Genomic DNA, 20,599 nt, shown 5'->3' with positions numbered 1-20,599 from the left:
TCTTTTGGATTTCAGGACGATAAGACCTCGGTACTTACAGTTCCATCTATCAACGAAATAAAAGAAGGGGAAAAATCTTTTCTATTCTTTTCTCTTCAATTGTGAGACGATAAGACCTCTATCTCAAGGTGCCTCCACAATTTTAGAGAATATGCTAGGAAAGAGCTTGTTCTATAACTGATGAACACAATACATGCGGGATAACGGCTCAGTACCTATAGGCTCAAGCCCTTATCACACTGGCTGCATTGGCTCAGCTCTAACCGTCAGCTGGCTCAGCTCTGCGTAACACCGTGTATCTGTATCATTGTATCAATCAGGCAAGTGGCCTGGAATACTCGACCAGTAGTTTCCAGGCAGTCTCCACCACTATGAGGTGAACCTGACATTGCAGGTAACCTGATCAGGTCCACCAGTCAAGTCTATCTAATATCGTGTGTGCTCATCAGGTATAGGGTAGACCCGACAGGCGGAACTTTTCAGCCGTACCTGTCAGATTTAAATGATAGTGTGCGTACTCATGAGGTATCAGGTAGACCTGACAGGCGGACCTGATCAGTGCACCTGAGAGTGGATGGCTGGCCTAAGGCTAGTAAGTTAGCGTCAATTGGGATTATAGGACTGACCAAGGAACTGTCTATTGGAATAGGGATAGGATTTTGAGTAATATTGCCGCTCCCCATAACATTTCTAAACGTTTCCAGAGTGTTCGGCAGGATAAACCTCGGCGTATAATTAAACACGGGCTTCTCTCGCGTTCGCTTCACATTTGATTTCCTGATATACGTCCTCTTGGTCCTCAGATTCAGATTGTCCATATTAGTATTATCTTCACTAGTATCCATATTGGGAACAGTGTTTTATAATTAAACACGGGCTTCTCTCGCGTTCGCTTCACATTTGATTTCTTGATATACGTCCTCTTGGTCCTCAGATTCAGATTGTCCATATTAGTATTATCTTCACTAGCATCCATATTGGGAACAGTGTTTGCGCTGGGATTGTTTGCAGTGTCCGCACTAGCAACATTAGTCATCTTTGATATCTTGTACGTATCCAGATTCATTTCTATATCGTTCTCATTCACCTGGGTAGGTTCTGCCGGGAGTTTCTCAATACACACTGCGGTGTCTGGTTTCTCCACCGCTACAGGACTAGTCAGACTCTTTGTCAGGATAGGGTGGGACTGATTGATACTGGAAGGTCCCTGTTGCCGGGGCTGGTTTGCGTTTGGTGCTATGAGGTCGCTGATCTGGATGAACTTTCCATACTTCTCCAGGTTGTTGACTTTGACGACCGGTGCAGAGAGTGGGTACCCTGGAGGTGGTTTCATTGGGTTCAAGGGGGCGCGGGCCGGGAGGTTCACGTTGGGTTGCATACCGTAGAATCCGCCTTGCAGAATATTGTTGGTCCCTTGAGTGTTGAAACCACCTTGAGATGATACCCTGGAGGTGGTTTCATTGGGTTCAAGGGGGCGCGGGCCGGGAGGTTCACGTTGGGTTGCATACCGTAGAATCCGCCTTGCAGAAGATTGTTGGTCCCTTGAGTGTTGAAACCGCCTTGAGGTTTGTTCCCGGGGAGAATGACATTGTTCCCGGTCAAGCTAGGATTATTCCCCGTAATGCCAAGATTATTCCCGCTCATACCAGGATTATTCACGGTCATACCCGGATTATTCCCGGCAACACTAGTCCCTCTTGCAGGGTTCATCCCGGCAGACCTCATCCGGGACATAGCCAGCCTATTCAAATTACTGATGATATTATTCCTGTGTACCGCCAGGTTAGTCGCGCGAGGTGGTTTCTGCGTTACTCCAGAAGAAGGAGCTGCAGGAATTCGCTGCAGAAGACTTTCCGGTGGTTTGAGGAAGATTCCCTTATGTCCCGGAGGCGAAGGGGTAGGGAGACTTGTACTAAGGTTAGGGCTCGCGTTAGACACGGAATTAGCATCGGAAGGGTCCACATTGGACGGTGTTCCCCTAGAAGCTTCATTTTCAACGGGGTCCCCGTTTGTCCCATCCTTATCGTTCAGCACCTGTAGCCGTTGTATAAACCGAATGGGTTTATTAGGCAGGTTATCCCGACAGTTATGGAAGTATTCGTACTTCTCGATGAAGCTGATGTCATCCATGTCGAGTTTGGCTTCCATGACTTGCTTGAATTTGAACACCTTCTCTTTCGGTAGGAGGAGGAGCTTGTAGAGGATCTTCTCCTTCACCTTGTAGATGCCTTCGTTGGTGAGAATCATCTGGAATGATGGAAGAATTGGAATGGTTTAGTTCTAACACATCTAGCTTGGACTATGATTATCATTTGGATGGTCCAAGTAGAACAGAAAAGAATAGAGATATTGTATATGGATCATTGTAGCTCGTTTATTCTGGTGGAATATGACTAAGACTAAAATCTCCATTTACTCCCGCAGTCTAACCAAGGTCCTATATCAGGTACATATATTTTCACAGTTTAGTTTATGTTAATAATTTTATCACACAAAGAAGTAGGATAAGGGATCTCAGGAGGACACAAGTAGGACAGGGATCTCATTATTTTCAATGGCAGGATTCTCACATAGATCTTCAACCCAACCGTAAGGTCAGCCACTCACAGATCTGACAGGTACAGCTGAAAAGGTCCGTCTGTCAGGTCTAATACTTGATACCTGATGAGCACACAGACTCTCAGGTAGACCTGATCACGTAGGTATTTCTGTCGTCAGGTCTACCTGATAGCAAGTAGCTGGCCTTATTCATCCCATAAGTACCTAATTATATCCACCAGATACAAAAAGACATCTTTTCTTTATTCTGCTATCGCCATTCGGCGAAAGCTAAAGCCGCTACAACAACAACAACAACAACAACAACAGTTTAAGCTTTGTTCATGTTGGGTTGGTACTTACGGGAGCATAATCTTTGAGGAACTTGAAATCAAAGAGTTTCCAATTCTTCAACTCTTGCATTGTGGAGAACTTGATAATCTTCCAGCACGGATTTGTGTACTTGGGATGAAATTTGACGTAACCATTCAGAAACCTGGAAACACGCGATAAGATCTAATTAAACTAAAGTACATATTAGGTACACACCTGATTCTAGATTTCTAGAATTTATGAGAAGTCAAAGGTGCTTATTTAGAATTATCTATTTATGGCCGGAACCACAATTTGGGTTTAAACTTGGTTTAATATTACTTCATCCAAGATTTAAACTTGGTTTTAAAGCCAAGTGTGGTCCTACCATCAATGACTTATTTAAGAGCGTTAAAAGTTTCCATTTGCAGCTATCAGGTTTGAACATTAATTTATAAATGAGCTATGAGGTTTGAACATAGGTATAGAATCTTTTAAATAGGTAAGTAATGTTTGTCTAATTTCTTGATATACGTCCTCTTGGTCCTCAGATTCAGATTGTCCATCTTAGTATTATCTTCACTAGTATCCATATTGGGAACAGTGTTTGCGCTGGGATTGTTTGCAGTGTCCGCACTTAGGAGGACGAAAAGAAGGAGAAGGAGAAAAAGTAAAAGAAGAAGAAGAGAGAAGAGAGAAGGATGAAAATGTTCTTCTTCGTCGTCTTCTTCTTCTTCTTCTCCTTTTTCTTCCTCTCCTTCTTCTTCCTCTCCTTCTTCTTCCTCTCCTTCTTCTTCTTCCTCTCCTCCTTCTTTTTACTCTCCTTCTTCTTCTTCCTCTTCTTCTTCTTCTTCCTCTCCTCCTTCTTCTTCTCCTCCTCCTTCTTCTTTTTCTTCTTCTTCTCCTTTTTTACCATTTCCCTTCTCCTCGTGCTCTTCATATTTTCCTCTTCATTCTTCTTCATCATCATCTCCTTATTCTTTTACCTTTTCGCCTTCTGCTTTTTTTCTCAACTTTTTTCCACTTTTCCTCGTAATGAGTCCTTTGTTTTGAGGCCCTAATCAGATTTACGTATTTCATTAACATTCTGTTGTGTGTTTCTGTTTTCTCCTCTTTACAGTTTTTACTTCTTCCTTAATATGGCGCCTTTGTCACACTTCTGCTTGGAAAACTATTGGAAGAAAGGAAAGCAAATTGAGAGAGAAGAAGGAGACGAAGAGGAAGAAGAAGGAAAAGAGGAAGAAAAAGGAAAAGACGAAGAAGAAAAAGGAGAAGAAGAAGGAGGAGAAGAAGGAAAAGAAGAAGAAGGAGAAGAAGAAGACGAAGAAGAAGAAGAAGAAGAAGGAAAATAAGAAGAAGAAGAAGGAAAAGAAAGAAAAACACACTTCTGCTTGGAGAACTATAGTGGTACAAGAAAGGAAAGTACAAGTAAATTGAAGAAAGAAGAAAAGAAAAATATGGAATTAGACAGAGGGAGCATTCCCCTGAAATGCTGAACAGGGCAAAGGAAATAAAAATCTTCGACATCGTCGGGAATCAAACCCGGGAACTCTAGAAAATAACCCTTACCTTAAAGTTGCCCAGATTATTCACAGAGCAGGATAGTTTCACGTTTCGACCGGCCGGTACTGTCACGTTTTGAATCACGTCCGTAAATTCTGGCTCCCCGGAACTTTCTGAAATCAAAAAGAGAAACAATCAATAAAATTTATTGACGGACTGCCCAAAGTTTGGAAAAATTGGTGGAGAGTGGAGAGGCTTCGTACATCGACCTGTCCTATGGTGGAATGATTACGGATTTATTGATTGATGCAAAGTTTGGGTTGCCAAACGACACAGCATAGTTCTCAGACAACATTGTTACGTTTTTTTCTTTTCTTTTTTTTAAAAAAAAAGCAATTAGATACGGAAGCAATTAGATTTTTTTTAAAAAAAAAAAGAGGTTTGACAGAGGGAACTGTAACTGCTATGGTCTTATCGTCCCGAAATCGAAGAGAGAAGGAAGACAGGATAGGAGAAAGTTAGCCGTTCCGAGAACGAACATTGTCCCATCAGGATAAAATCAGCCCCGGGCGGGAATCGAACCCGCGGCCTAGCGCTTACAAGGCAGACGCACTACCAACTAAGCTAACTAGGCTGGCTAAAATATTGATATTAATCATGTATAGATGGTTATTATGGTTAAAGAACTTGGTTTAATATTCAGATAGGGTTCGTTCTCGGAACGGCTGGCTTTCTCCTAATATCCTGTCTTCCTTCTCTATTCGATTTCGGAACTATAAGGCCTTAGCCGTTACAGTACAGCAGCCCGCTATCAAATTTCTCTTTTTTTTTTAAACTCCTCTTCCTCTCTCCTCTCTCTCTTTCTCTTTTTATTACAAACCCATACCAATCGTAATTTCTTCCTTCCTCTACTTACTTCTCTTTCTCTCTCCCTCCTCTTCTTTTCTCTCTTCCCCTCTCTCTCTCCCGCCCTTCAGCATCTAATTGCTTTCCCATTAAAGTGATATTGATCAGAGGGAGGAAGAGAGAGAGAGAGAGAGAGAGAGGAAAGATCATTTGTGTAAACATTGCCAAGAACAAAGAAGAGTTCAACACGTTGAAAATTAAATCTCTCTCTCCCTCTCACTCTAACTCCCTCCATCTCTCTCTCTCTCTCTCTCTCTCTCTCTCTCTCTCTCTTTCTTTCTCCTACTTTTTCTCCTTTATCTATTTTTACTCTTTCTTTCTTCCAATATCGAGTTTTACTTTTTCTCTTGACTCTTCTTCTCCCACTCTTCTTCTTCTTCTTCTTCTTCTCTCTCTCTTTCTTTCTCTCTCTCTCTCTCTCATCTCATTGTTTCGCTCTATCCCTTCTGCATTTGGTAGATCCACCCAAAACGTAGATTTTTTAGCCCGTCCTTCCTTTATTATTACAATAGTACCTAATAACAAAAGGTATAGTGGACGGACTATTGTATTCGCTTCGGTGTCGTCTGTCTGTCTGTTCTCAAAGGTTTACCTGCCTATAAAAGTATGATATTATGTAGGTTATATATTCCTCTTGTACCTAAAACTACTTACACAGTTTTTTTCTAACTCTAACCTCGAAAATATTATCTTTTTTTCTTCGTCTTTGTTCTGTTTTCTAATCAGTTGTGAATATAATGTTGAATGTTCCCCTTCTTCTCTGCTAGTTGGTTCCGCAGGGTTAGCTTGTATGTTTATTATTATCATATCCAATTATCCAGTATATTGCGGCTTTCGGCGCGGGGTAGCCCTTCTTCGATCTTCGTACGTAGATTTTTTTTTTACTTTTTTTTACAAACCATTTTAGGTATCTTTTTTATTTTTATGTAGGTAGTTGTGAAGCTATTTAATCTACTCATGTACGTTTCCTATACTTGGTTTGAAGTATTTTGTTTTCTTCAATTATATGCTCAGGGAAATTACGTGGGTTTTTTATTTTTCGTATTTTATTCATAGGTTATGTGTTGTGTTCGGCTTCTATTTCCGATCTTCGTACGTAGATTTTTTTTTTTACTTCTTTTTTTTTCTACAAACCATTTTAGGTATCTTTTTTTTTATTTTTATGTACCTAGGTAGTTGTGAAGCTATTCAATCTACTCATGTATGTTTCCTATACTTGGGTTTGAAGTATTTTGTTTTCTTCAATTATACCTATGCTCAGGGAAATTACGTGGGTTTTTTATTTTTCGTATTTTATTCATAGGTTATGTGTTGTGTTCGGCTTCTATTTTAGGTAGGTACTTATTTATTTAGGTAGGTACTTATTTATTTAGGAATTTGTTTTTAGTCGGATAGTCAGTTTGTGTTAATCTATTTGAGTGCGAATTCAATGTTTCCTCGCCCATTTTGTGCTAAATATAAATAAAATTGATATTTTGTTAAGAAATGAGACATGTATACCTTGGTATATTTAAAATATGTAATACGTTACATACTTACCTCTCTGTTGCAAACATTTGGTATTATTTATAGCTATATTTTTATTTTTTAAAACAATACTTACAGATTGGTTAATATTCGGAGTTTAACATTTGCTTTACCCCTATACCTTTAAGTAGGACCTACTTGATTCACTATACCTGTTTGCCAAATATGTAAGTCCACTGCTGAACAAAGGTCTCTTCTTCATTCCTCCACTGAATTATATCCTGTGCTTTAAAACATCCTTACTACCACTAAATTTTATACCTATTATTTAGGTACTTATTTATTTAGGAATTTGTTTTTAGTCGGATAGTCAGTTTGTGTTAATCTATTTGAGTGCGAATTCAATTCACTGTTGTTTTGAATTTCAATTTTGTTTTTTATGTGAGGTAATTTTTGGAGTGTTTTCTTGTATACTTATACTCTTTTTGGAATTGATATTCTTTCTTGTATACTTATTTATTTTGGAATTGATTAAAATACCTACCCTGAGCGAATTCAATTCACTGTTGTCTTGAATTTTAATTTTGTTTTCTATGTGAGGTATTTTTTGGAGTGTTTTCTTGTATACTTATACTCTCTTTGGAATTGATATTCTTTCTTGTATACTTATTCTTTTTGGAATTGATTAAAATAGGTAGGTACCTACCCTGGAATGTTCTTCACAATAGAGGTTCTATTACCTCTATTGTGATCATTTTAAATTGATAAGAACGAAGGGGATGTTCCCCTCTGAAGAAAAAACTTCATTACTTCACAAGCTTTTGCTAATATGTATTTCGCAACTTCTTAAACAGTGTGTATTGATCTACCTACTTAAATATCTTATTAATATCAGCTGGTGCTCTACTTAGTGAGATCCGATGCTGTTTATACTTATACTTTCTGGTTTGTGGACAATATAGACAAACAACTTAAATATCTTATTAATATCAGCTGGTGCTCTACTTAGTGAGATCCGATGCTGTTTATACTTACTTTCTGGTTTGTGGACAATATAGACAAACATTACCTATTTAAAAGATTCTATACATCAAACAAACATCAAACGTTCGAACATCAAATACCTAAATTATTAAACGAATTACCAGACGAACTTAAAGAAATTGAAAATGAAAAGAAAATGAAATTAAAAATAAAAGAATTCTATCTATCAAGAAACAATGAAATATAAATGAAACTTAAGAATGAACTAATAAAGAAGATGAAGAAAATTTAAGAAGAAAAATAATTAAGAAGAATTCCCTAAAAGTACTCTAGTACTTAAAGGGATTTATTCCAAAGGAACATTTTATTGTTAATGTGACATAAAATAAACTTCAATATTATTATTATTATTATACCTATGTTCAAACCTCATAGCTCATTTATAAATTAATGTTCAAACCTGATAGCTGCAAATGGAAATAGACAATAAAGTCTTATCTATACCTACTGAAACTACCCCATCCGTGGCACAAGCTCTGCTTATACGGATGGGTATACCATTTATAAGAAAAATGTATGTTCTGAGTTTTTTGTCGATTAAATATAAATGGAAACTTAAAAAAAAAAAAATAATAAAATAAAAAAGGTCATAGTATAAAAATTATAGGTAGCTACCTAAGTAGATACCCTAAAAAAAGTCATTGCTCCTTATGATGACATCACATTTCCAAAAGGGTCAAATGATGATTAACCTGAGAGATAAGTCCAAGTTCCCAGTAATTTCAACATATATGATTTAAACAATAAAATTAATCTGGAGACTAGAGGTACAGTACTTCTGTAGATTGATCTTCCACTGCTGTCGATGTTATTATTCAATGCAGTGAGGGCAAAGTCTCTCTGCCAGGAAGATACATCAAATGTATTTTCAGTGAGAAGATTATAGTTGTGTATAGCATAGGAGTGTAGATGTCTCCCAGCACCTGTGTACATTATAACATTGCTATCCACAGATTTTATATCTACTACATTATCAGGAACTAGAAAATCACTAGAGAAATGATCATGTGATTGCTTGGCTACTTTTCTGCTGACAACTTCTGTATGTTTGTCAGTATCTTCATCATCTTGCTTCTTGTGTTTCTCCTTCACTTTTTCAGTTTTCAGAACTTTCTTGGATACACGACCACTTCGTGTCACCGTATTTTCATTACTAAGCGTAAGCTCTTCTTTAACTTTCGTAACTTTAGGACTATTATCACTCTTTGGCATTTTCTTATTGCAATGTTCGCCTAACACTTTGACATTTTTCTTCTCACTCAGAGGAGGGCTTTCAATCGTGTGTCGTCGTAAGTTCTTGATTTTTGTCTTGTTTTCATCATTCACAATTTCATCCGAACTCTGACCATCAAGAGATTTCCTTTTGTTTTCCGAATTCAATTTAATAGCTTCTCTGTATTCGGCTAAAGTTTTGGGCTTGACTTGAACGCCATTGATTTCTAAAGTTGGTCGTCTGCTTTGAATTTTACCAGGTGTTGTTACGGTTTCACCAGACTGATTTTCATCTGGATCTGGTTTTGTTTCTTTGGGTTCAGCTGGGGTCACAAGTTCCTCTATGTTGAGCTGAAATCCTTTCAAATAGTTTTCACAAGCTTCGCTTTCGAAAGGCGAGATGTCCTTCTGAGGTTCTAGATTAGTGGTACTCATGACGATTGGATCTTCCATGATGTTTCCTGAAATCAATGTAGAGAAAATAACAATAATCAAAACCACTTCCGTTCTGAAATACATATCTCTCTTGTTTTATGTCAGTTCAGCTCATTGGTTAAATGATGAAATACATGGTTTCCTAATAAAATAAAGGCTCAATAGTCAATGCCCAGTTATGTTTCGAACAGGTAAAATATTGTCGCAATTTATTTGTGGTTGGGTGGACCAGCTCCTCCAGGAAAACCCTGCCACTTAAAAGAAAGTCATAAAAAAAGTATTTCAGTCTCCTTTGTCATCAATAGATTCAGTTCTCAGTTCAATGTGACGTAACACAAGTCTAATTACTATAATTACACCCTTTGCTTCTAGCCAATAACGCCTACCTCCTGAGCATCCTGTGACGTTATACTCAAGTCTTCTTCAAATACTAAATCAATGGTAGTCCCTAGTTCTTTCCTATTTCGGTGGTTGACGCCAAAATCTTTCAGGCAGAGAGAGCCCCACTTTTTAACTTTCTATTTTGTGGTAGCTGGTATTTCTCTCCTTACTGATATTCTCAAGGTGACTTCAATGTTGCCCTTTTCTCAATGCGAAAAATCAACCGATTTTGATGGAGTAAACAAAATGTTTTTGCCAAGTAAAGGACAAGAATATTTTCAAGAAAATGGATCAAGTTTTTCGCAAAAGAACAGTTAAAACGTAGTAACAAACGAAGGAGACTTGAATGGAAGCAGAGGTAGTTAGGTAGGTATACTATACAAAACAGGTAATTGAAACATCAAAAAATCCATGTAATATCTACTTACATAATATGTATGTACCTAATAGCCTAATACTTACCTATCTAAGTATATGTAATATGTACCTACCTATGATACTTGACTTAAAACCATTGTTCTGTCCAAACACCTCAAAAGGGTAAGTTTCCTGGGAACAGTTCTAACGTTCTGAGAAGTTGACTTCTTATTTCCCATGAGTCACTTCTGAAACAAGCCAGAGCAAGATTTTCAATTAGCATCGGATCAGCTGATAAGAGAAAATAGATTACAGGGTGATATTACTATCAGTCTATACCAGCGATTCCCAAACTTTATTTCCCACACGGCCCCTTTTTTTAAATTTTTGAGCACTTCCCGGCAACTTTACTGTATTTTGTGTGATCTTCCTGGGGGTCTTGAAGACCTTCAGGGGGCCGTGGACCCTAGTTTGGGGAACCACTGGTCTATACCATGGCCTTGAATTAGTTGATAGTCAGAAACCGCAGGTACTCTCAAGGGGCCCTTGACACTTGACGTTCTCTTGAGAGTCTTGGAATCATTTATATCTAGTGGTTCATTCGATATTTTGTCAAATGGTTTACGATACTTGGGGAGATGATTTACTTAGTTCATACTTCGTCAAATACTTTGGCATTTGGACTTTGGAGTCGATTGGAGAAACTAACTATTTGACTCTTTGTTAAGTAAGTATATTAAAATCTATCATTTATATCGTTTACGATACTTGGGGAGATGATTTATTTAGTTCATACTTCGTCAAATACTTTGGCATTTGGACTTTGGAGTCGATTGGACAAACTATTTGACTCTTTGTTAAGTATAATATTAAAATCTATCATTTATATCTAAATTATCTATTGGTTCATTTAATACTGTCAAATAGTTTAGTAATAGAGTCGATACTTTGTCAGATGGTTTAGTAATTTAGTCGATACTTTGTCAAATGGTTTGGTCGATACTTTGTCAAATGGTTTGGTCGATACTTTTTCAAATGGTATTCAGTACTTTGTAAAAAGAATTGAAATTTGGACTTTGGAGTCGATTAGGCATGCTAACTATTTGATTCTTTGTTAAATATGTTGAAATTTCAGATGGTTTGGTCGATACTTCTTCAAATTTCTTGTAAAATAACAATTACACTTATTTCTATTTGGCAAGTTATATTAATAATAATAATATTGGATACCAACGTTTGGAGTATCGAGTAAATATTTAATTCAAGTTTGGACTATCGGACGTTTACCTTTTATCTTGTTATTCAGAATAGATATGGATGACTTTGATGGGTAGGCACCGTGTTCGAGACGAATTATGGCCTACCATATGGTAAATATTCTTTTTACATACAAGACTCAAAAAACAGCTATTGATATTTACCTTTGAATTTTTTTTTTTATTATTTATTTTTCCAGTATCATATATTAATATGCCATCGATGGATTCATCTATGGGATTTTTTTCAGAACGAGGAATACTAACTGTAGTGTAAAGGTTTTCCTCAGTGTACTAAGTAATTGGACTCTCTATTCAGCGTTCAAGAGGTCATTAAATTGTATATGACTAAATTTGTTATTTTAATTAGTTCGTCTGGTAATTCGTTTAATAATTTAGGTATTTGATGTTCGAACGTTTGATGTTTGTTTGATGTATAGAATCTTTTAAATAGGTAATGTTTGTCTATATTGTCCACAAACCAGAAAGTAAGTATAAACAGCATCGGATCTCACTAAGTAGAGCACCAGCTGATATTAATAAGATATTTAAGTAGGTAGATCAATACACACTGTTTAAGAAGTTGCGAAATACATATTAGCAAAAGCTTGTGAAGTAATGAAGTTTTTTCTTCAGAGGGGAACATCCCCTTCGTTCTTATCAATTTAAAATGATCACAATAGAGGTAATAGAACCTCTATTGTGAAGAACATTTCAGGGTAGGTATTTTAATCAATTCCAAAATAAATAAGTATACAAGAAAGAATATCAATTCCAAAAAGAGTATAAGTATACAAGAAAACACTCCAAAAATTACCTCACATAAAAAACAAAATTGAAATTCAAAACAACAGTGAATTGAATTCGCACTCAAATAGATTAACACAAACTGACTATCCGACTAAAAACAAATTCCTAAATAAATAAGTACCTAAAATAGAAGCCGAACACAACACATAACCTATGAATAAAATACGAAAAATAAAAAAAAAACCCACGTTATTTCCCTGAGCATATAACTGAAGAAAACAAAATACCCACTTCAAACCAAGTATAGGAAACATACATGAATAGCTCCACAGCAACCTACATGAAAAATATATATAAAAAAAGATAAAATGGTTTCTAAAAAAAAGTATAGAAAAAGTAAAAAATCTACGTACGAAGATCGAAGAAGGGCTACCCCACGCCGAAAGCCGCAATATACTGGATATGATAATAATAAACATACAAGCTAACCCTGCGGAACCAACTAGCAGAGAAGAAGGGGAACATTATATTCACAACTGATTAGAAAACAGAACAAAGACGAAGAGCAGAGAAGAAGGGGAACATTATATTCACAACTGATTAGAAAACAGAACAAAGACGAAGAAAAAAAGATAATATTTTCGAGGTTAGAGTTAGAAAAAAAAACTGTGTAAGTAGTTTTAGGTACAAGAGGAATATATATAACCTACATAATATCATACTTTTATAGGCAGGTAAACCTTTGAGAAAACTTTGTCCTTTGACAAAAGAAAAACAAGTGCTTAAACTCACCAAGTTTATTTTGAACAAAGAAAACAAAACCAATTTTGATTTTACAAAAATAAATGAAAAGAGTAAATAAAAATTACAGATTGTTGGTGATATTTAAAGTTGCGATGTTTTCTACGCTCTTCCTTCCTATCTAAAATGAAAGAACGAAAACAAAATACGTCATAAACGCGTTTACGTCTGTAGGGATCACAAAATCTCCTCCTATCCCCTCCATCTGAATTCCGGCGTTCCCCCCTCCCCGATATATGTATCTACAGCAGAGAGATAACAATCCTCATATTCCACTCGAAACTATGTTTAACTTTTACCTGATTTATACGATCGGCTAAAGAATAAAATCAAAATGCAATGAACCAAGTCGACAAAACGAAAATGTCAAAGAACCACAGAAAACGAGAAACGCCAAGTAAACTCAACTCACCGAAAAACGAACAAAGAAAACTTTTTTTTTCTCGAGTGTTGAAAAATGTAAAAATAGACGCTGTTGCCACATTGCCAATGGTAGGAAAACTAAATCATCTGACTGCACCGAGTATGACATTTCCAACCAACCAGCACCACACACCATCCCGAAGGATTTTCTTTTCCAAATATCTTACCCAAATCCAACTGGTTCTGGCTGGGAAAAATTCTATTCAGTCGATAAAAAATACGAGGAACATAATGAAACAATAAAATCAAGAAAACTCCTTGAAGAACTAGGCGAAAAATTAGTTCGAAAAAAAGTAACTAACAATTTTTTTTATGGAAGGAAAAAATATACGAATGTTTTTAAATGAAATTCAATGGAAAGATGAATACTACAAACTCTCTGTTCAACCTACTTTAAAAACATATTCAACACAAGCGAACCTCGTGGGAGCTGCCTGTATTGAAAGCTAAACAACGCTACAAGTTTGGAGAATTTGTATAATATTCTTTTCTCAAGTTAATAATCCTCCATTTTGTTTTTCTTGTTGACACCGGGATTGTTATTGACTCAAAATGTGGCAATTATTTCCGATAATTTAACACACGAACTTTTCCTATCAGACAGGAAACTCACAGTACCTACACCAAGCTCTTGAACAACATTTGTTCACTGTCTCGTCTTACACCAATAAGATGGGGAAGACAAGAAATTCTACGTGGAAATTGCGCTCAAAAAAAACATTGAAGAAACCAAAAAGTTAATGTGAACACCGAAAATTCCATTAGAAAGAATGCCACTGAAAAAAGGAAAAATACCTACCGAGCTACCTAGCTGAGTAAAAAATGATAGCTTACTGAATAGTGCTAGCGCAATCAAACGTAGAAATGAGGTTGCTGAGCCTGGTATAAGTATTAAAAAAAAATCGCGTCCAAGTCCGAAGGTCATAAGCATAAGTACTGACAGAGTATTATTACTGCTGCTGCCTTGTTCAGTATTTTCTTAAATTTTAATAATTAATTTGTCTTATTAGTGGAATTGATCACTGATTACTGGTTTTATTCCTCGAGAACTGCGATGTCTTTGACGCAAAACTTGCAGGTTTACAAATGATTTGCCTTTAAAAATACCAACAACTTGGCTCAACATTCTGGGCAGAAGGTTCAACACTCCATTTTTGCAACATCTGACACTATGTTCGATACATCGCCTGAAAATCCTGAAATACGTATTCGAATAAAAGTTACCCCGTCCATATTGTCTTTTGTGTTTTTTTCACATCGATCGACGAATTCATCTAGTGAGTTCAGATGTTGCCCCCCAGAATCATCGATCGGCGTCGACTGACACGTCCACATACAGAATCGCAGTTTACAATCGACTTGAATCGACCAAAATCATTTGCTCCTTATCGACTTTATACGGTTTTCCAGTCCAGTCGACTGAGGTCGTCCACACTGACTTGACAACATCGATTCAAATCGTCGATCGACAGCCGTGACTGTGTCTGGACGTAGCTTTAGGGTTCCAGTCGATGTCAATCGACTTCGGTCGACCATAATATAGCCGCACCTTAATAGATAACCGTTCCATTGTGGTTTTAAAGATTAGTACCAGCTGGAAAATAGCTTTATACATCTACCTACTACCTATCTCCACAGAACAATTTCAGGCCAATAGGTAGGTACCTACTGTCTTTAGGTAGGTACGTAGGTTCTGAGTACTGCCATTCTCTTGATACTATACCTAATCAATCTGTTCTCACATACGAGTATTTTTAAAGAGAAATTTCATAATTATACGAGTCTATCTGTACTATAGGAATATATTTACACTTTGATACCAAGTGTTGGAGGCACCTCCATTGATATACCTGATTGCATAAGTACCTATGTAGGTACATACCTACCTACGTTTTCTTTAGCATCTATACGTATTGAGTAGGTGTAGGAGTGGGTACCTACCCTACACATTGCATTTGTATACAACGAACGTAGGAACTAGGAAATTGATCCAATAAAGGAAAGGAATATGCAGGATTTGTGGAAACCCTTTGGACAATTTTGTAAGCTTCAACAATGGAAATGTAATGTGATAGGCAAAAAATGGAGGAGGAGGAGGAAGAAGAAGAATGGCAACAAAATATATCAAAACAGCAAAACAGCTAGAAATGTGTTTAAAAGAGCTAGCTAGAGAAAGAATTGACCCAAACAGTTGAAATTCACAAATAACGGGGCCCCCAGACACAGACCGAAGTTTCCATTGAAATAGGTTGAGTTAATCCTTTAACATTCAGAAAAAGGTAAATATACCTAATCAAATCAAATCAAATCAAATCAAATCAAATCAAATCAAATCAAATGTTTATTTTATTTCGTGCACACCAATATCAAAACTGTTATACACAGGTCAATTACAATTAAAGAATTACAATACCTGATATAATAGGCTTTTGTCTTTAGATAATCCTCCAAGTGGTTTTTAAATGCACCATATGGAAGGTGACGTACTTGAGGGGAAATTTTATTAAAAAACTGTACCCCAAAATGGTTTGTCCCATTTCTAGCGGCATTCACACGGTGGCGGAAAGGTACTAGATTATTTCTATTCCGGGTATTATCGGAATGTAGAATGTACACCGTCGAAATGCTGGAAATGGGAAACATTTTTCTTTACATACAAGAGACATTGTAGTACGAAAAGAGATGGAACTACCTACCTACTACCTACGTATAAATCAAATTTCAACTTTCTAATAGGACGTACGAATGTGCATGCCCTCACTGAACAATTCTGACAAAGCATAGTAAACAATTTCACATAGCCACAACTTTCGTTTTTGATAAATGAATTTGCATGGTCGATGAAGATAAGGAGGAGGAGGAGGAGGAGGAAGAAGAAGACAAAGAAGAAAAAAGCAAGAGCAGAAGAAGCAAAAGATACGTAGACCACCACAAGAATTCCTTCTCGGTATAATCAAACTAACGGCTGACCATCTTCTTAATCTAAAATGTTTAGGCCTGTGCAAATGCAAAGAACACAAAATTTCATCATCCCTTCGTCAATAATAAACATTGAACCAATCCGAAAGTACATAAATCCCTCCAAAAACGTAGAACGGATGAAACAGAAAATAAAGAAAACACCCAAAAAGAAATGTATCATTTTTCAGCCTCATTGCGAAGGCCCATTTCTTATTCATTTTCCCAATTTCGTTTGTTTTTCTGCTCCGAAGTTGTTTTTTCCCAGTTGCAAATTTGGAGTGTGTGTGAAATAACAATAAAGGAATAGTACAAGAAGGGTAGAACTAAAAATGGGGTAAAAAAAGAGCTTCCCTAGCTCTAATGGGAAGAGAAAAGACAAAAAATGTATATTTTTCATCTTTTTTCCCATCTCTTCTCAGTTTTTCCCCGTTGCAAATTTGGAGTGTGTGTGAAATAACAATAAAGGAATAGTACAAGAAGGGTAGAACTAAAAATGGGGTAAAAAAAAAGAGCTTCCCTAGCTCTAATGGGAAGAGAAAAGACAAAAAATGTATATTTTTCATTTTTTTCCCATCTCTTCTCACAGAAATAGGGAAAAACACGAAAAAAGCATTTAAAATAAAGAGAACTGGAGAGAGAATGTAAGAGCTTTTTTTCCGTATGCAAATTCAAAGTAGATATTTGTGTGTGTGGTTCATAGAAAATTTTGGGAATTGGCTTCGTTTAACGTGTTTCAGGCTTTGTATTTTTGAACGGTTCTAATAAGAAATTGCAGAAAAAGAGATGCTTGGTTGTGAGAATGAGATGGTAATTGATTTGTATTTTGTATGGACTATAACAGATTAACACTCAGGAAGGGCAACTCAACATTTTCAGGACCATCAAATCGAATATCCAGGCAAGTTATAAAGAAAGCTGGAACCTCACAATGAATCATGGCAGTTCTATATGTATACCTAATTTGCGACCAAACAGTGTGTGTGGTGGGATGTGTGTGATGGGTGTGGTGTGTGTGGTGGGATGTGTGTGATGGGTGTGGTGTGTGTGTGTGGTGGGTGTGTGTGTGGTGGGTGTGGTGTGTGTGTGGTGGATGTGGTGTGTGGTGGTGGATGTGTGATGGGTGTGGTGTGATGGGTGTGGTGTGATGGGATGTGTGTGATGGGTGTGGTGTGATAGTGGATGAATTTGTGACCTTTTTCAAACTAAGTAAAAAGTAAATTAATTAACGTTTAAATCGGATTTTTTAACCCGTCTGTGCACCTCGACATGTTAACAAGTGAACTATTCTGAAATTTGGGTAATGCTGGATCAGTGGGTTAGCTGTCTTTATGTAAATGAAACGCGATAGTATATTTGAGGGGAAATCTTCGGGGGTGAGGCAAAAAAGACTGAAAAACTTGGCCTTTTTCATTCGATCCACTTTGGTCCTAAAATATTGAGAATAATAAATTCAAAATGACACACAATTCAAAATTTGTCAGGATAAAAAAATAGAAATGCATACCTTCATACCTACCTATCAAAGGGTTAAAAAGTTACAAAGTAAAAAACTGTGTCACTAATTAACACAAAATAAATACCTAGGTACCTAAATAGACGTATAAATACGTAAATAAGTATACAGATAGGTATACACATGTAAATAAATAAGTAGCTAATACGTAGGCAGATTTATTCTGTTTGAAAAGATTCCTCTTTGTGTTGTTTAGAAGCACTCTTCTATGCTATATGCAATATACCCCGGCTAAATAATTATCTAGCCGTTCATTATTTATTTATAACATCACTGTTGGGCCCGAGAGTGATGACTCGATGGACTGAGCATTGCTTGCGCTTAGGAAACGTTTCTATTGCCATTGGTCTTCGGTCTTCCACTTCCAGATCAAGGAGTTTTGCTACCTCCACTGGATTTGGACCATGATTCATTTTGGATTTTTGTCGTTTATGGAAGGATTGAGGGTTGTTGTTGTGTAGCTCTACCGAGGGGGGTTGATGGTCTCTAGCCAGGATAACTTGGCACGTCCCGAGCCAGGGTAAAGGGTTGTGGTTGATTCCAGTACCTAGAGTTACGAGTAAGTGGCAAAAGATAGGGTAGGTGTAGGTAACAGATTCAGCATCGAAATCGATGTACGGTAGTACGGTTGTTGAAGTGATGGTTCTAATTAGCATCCAGTTTGGTACAGTAATATTTCCCTGACGTCTTGAAGTAACCATTGAAATGTTGAAGATAAGACATGATCCAAAAAAGTCAATAATAGCTTGTTTTAAGCGGTCTTGATCCAAAAGTTTGACATTGTCATTGAAGACCTGACTTGAAGTGATCTCGTCACTTCATCTGTCATTCCACTCCGTGCTTTCAACATTCTGTCCCTATCCGAGTGAGCACCACTCTCTTTTCTGCTGCTTCTAGAGGGTATCACGATTAGAGCAGAAAAATTATTTGTACTTTACCTGGACTCCAAACATAGTTTATTTTAATTTTATACTTTATGTGTATGCATTATGCCGTTCCTTTTATACGTTTTTATGTAAAAATTGCGCCGAGTAGGTGTGCACTCCGGATAATTACAATCTATGCACACATTAAAGAAGGTTTTCTCGAGTCCATCAGGTATCTGGAAGACGTGCTTTCACCATTCTGTCCCTATCCGAGTGAGCACCACTCTCTTTTCTGCTGCTTCTAGAGGGTATCACGATTAGAGCAGAAAAATTATTTGTACTTTACCTGAACTCCAAACATAGTTTATTTTAATTTTATACTTTATGTGTATGCATTATGCCGTTCCTTTCATACGTTTTTATGTAAAAATTGCGCCGAGTAGGTGTGCACTCCGGATAATTACGGAGGAGGAGGAGGAGGAGGAGAAAAAGAAGAGGGATATGATAAACTTGTAGGTAGAAGTGATGCCTACTTATGAAAATTAATATTTTTTCTGTCCAATAATCTTCGATTTAAACACATTTTGTGTGCAGAAGGAGGAGGAGGAGGAGGAGGAGGAGGAGATATTCTTCTACACATGGTATGCAAATACATTAGTAAAATTACCTGGCAATGTTACTCCCACTGCTCTAATGTTACCCGGGCATAATACTCTAATACATAAGAGGGAGTAAAATAATACACTTCAAACTTATATGATGAAGAAGAAGAAGAAGAAGGAGAGGAAGGAGAAGAAGAAGAAGAAGAAAACGACTAAGAAGAAGCAGAAGAAAACGCAGAAGGTGCAGGAGAAGAAGAACAAGAAGAAAGAGGAGGAGAAAAAGAAGAGGAGGAGGAGGAAGAGGAGGAGGAGGAGGAGGGATATGATAAACTTGTAGGTAGAAGTGATGCCTACTTATGAAAATTAATATTTTCTCTGTCCAATAATCTTCGATTTGGACACATTTTGTGTGCAGAAGGAGGAGGAGGAGGAGGAGGAAGAAGAAGAAGAAGAAGAAGAAGAAGAAGAAGAAGAAGAAGAAGAAGAAGAAAAAAGCAAGAGCAGAAGAAGCAAAAGATACGTAGACCACCACAAGAATTCCTTCTCGGTAGAATCAAACCAACGGCTGACCATCTTCTTAATCCAAAATGTTTAGGCCTGTGCAAATGCAAAGAACACAAAATTTCATCATCCCTTCGTCAATAACAAACATTGAACCAATCCGAAAGTACAAAAAATCCCCCCCAAAAAACGTAGAACGGATGAAACCAAAATGTGGCAATTATTTCCGATAATTTAACACACGAACTTTTCCTATCAGACAGGAAACTCACAGTACACCAAGCTCTTGAACAACATTTTTGTTCACTGTCTCGTCTTACACCAATAAGATGGGGAAGACAAGAAATTCTACGTGGAAATTGCGCTCAAAAAAAACATTGAAGAAACCAAAAAGTTAATGTGAACACCGAAAATTCCATTAGAAAGAATGCCACTGAAAAAAGCAAAAAAGGAAAAATACCTACCGAGCTACCTAGCTGAGTAAAAAATGATAGCTTACTGAATAGTGCTAGCGCAATCAAACGTAGAAATGAGGTTGCTGAGCCTGGTATAAGTATTAAAAAAAAAAAATCGCGTCCAAGTCCGAAGGTCATAAGCATAAGTACTGACAGTATTATTACTGCTGCCTGCCTTGTTCAGTATTTTCTTAAATTTTAATAATTAATTTGTCTTATTAGTGGAATTGATCACTGATTACTGGTTTTATTCCTCGAGAACTGCGATGTCTTTGACGCAAAACTTGCAGGTTTACAAATGATCTGCCTTTAAAAA

The 20,599-nt window shown here is 36.9% G+C and overlaps 1 protein-coding gene across 1 annotated transcript; it reads right to left on the bottom strand.

Moving 5' to 3' along the window:
* Nucleotides 1-805: 805 nt before the first annotated feature.
* Nucleotides 806-13,342, bottom strand: LOC103518859. The gene is made up of 8 exons (XM_026830537.1): nucleotides 13,262-13,342; nucleotides 10,290-10,403; nucleotides 8,463-9,443; nucleotides 4,420-4,526; nucleotides 3,088-3,101; nucleotides 2,902-3,034; nucleotides 1,566-2,247; nucleotides 806-1,440 (listed from the first exon to the last, which is right to left on the bottom strand). Exons 3-8 carry the CDS (start codon nucleotides 9,433-9,435, stop codon nucleotides 806-808), a joined length of 2,544 nt encoding a protein of 847 aa, XP_026686338.1. The 5' UTR covers nucleotides 9,436-9,443; nucleotides 10,290-10,403; nucleotides 13,262-13,342.
* Between the last annotated feature and the right edge of the window lie 7,257 nt (nucleotides 13,343-20,599).

The sequence above is a fragment of the Diaphorina citri genome, unplaced genomic scaffold, assembly GCF_000475195.1.
Source record: "Diaphorina citri unplaced genomic scaffold, Diaci psyllid genome assembly version 1.1 scaffold2393, whole genome shotgun sequence".
Classification (NCBI taxonomy): Eukaryota; Metazoa; Arthropoda; class Insecta; order Hemiptera; family Psyllidae; genus Diaphorina; species Diaphorina citri.
This window is presented reverse-complemented; position numbering and strand designations above follow the sequence as displayed.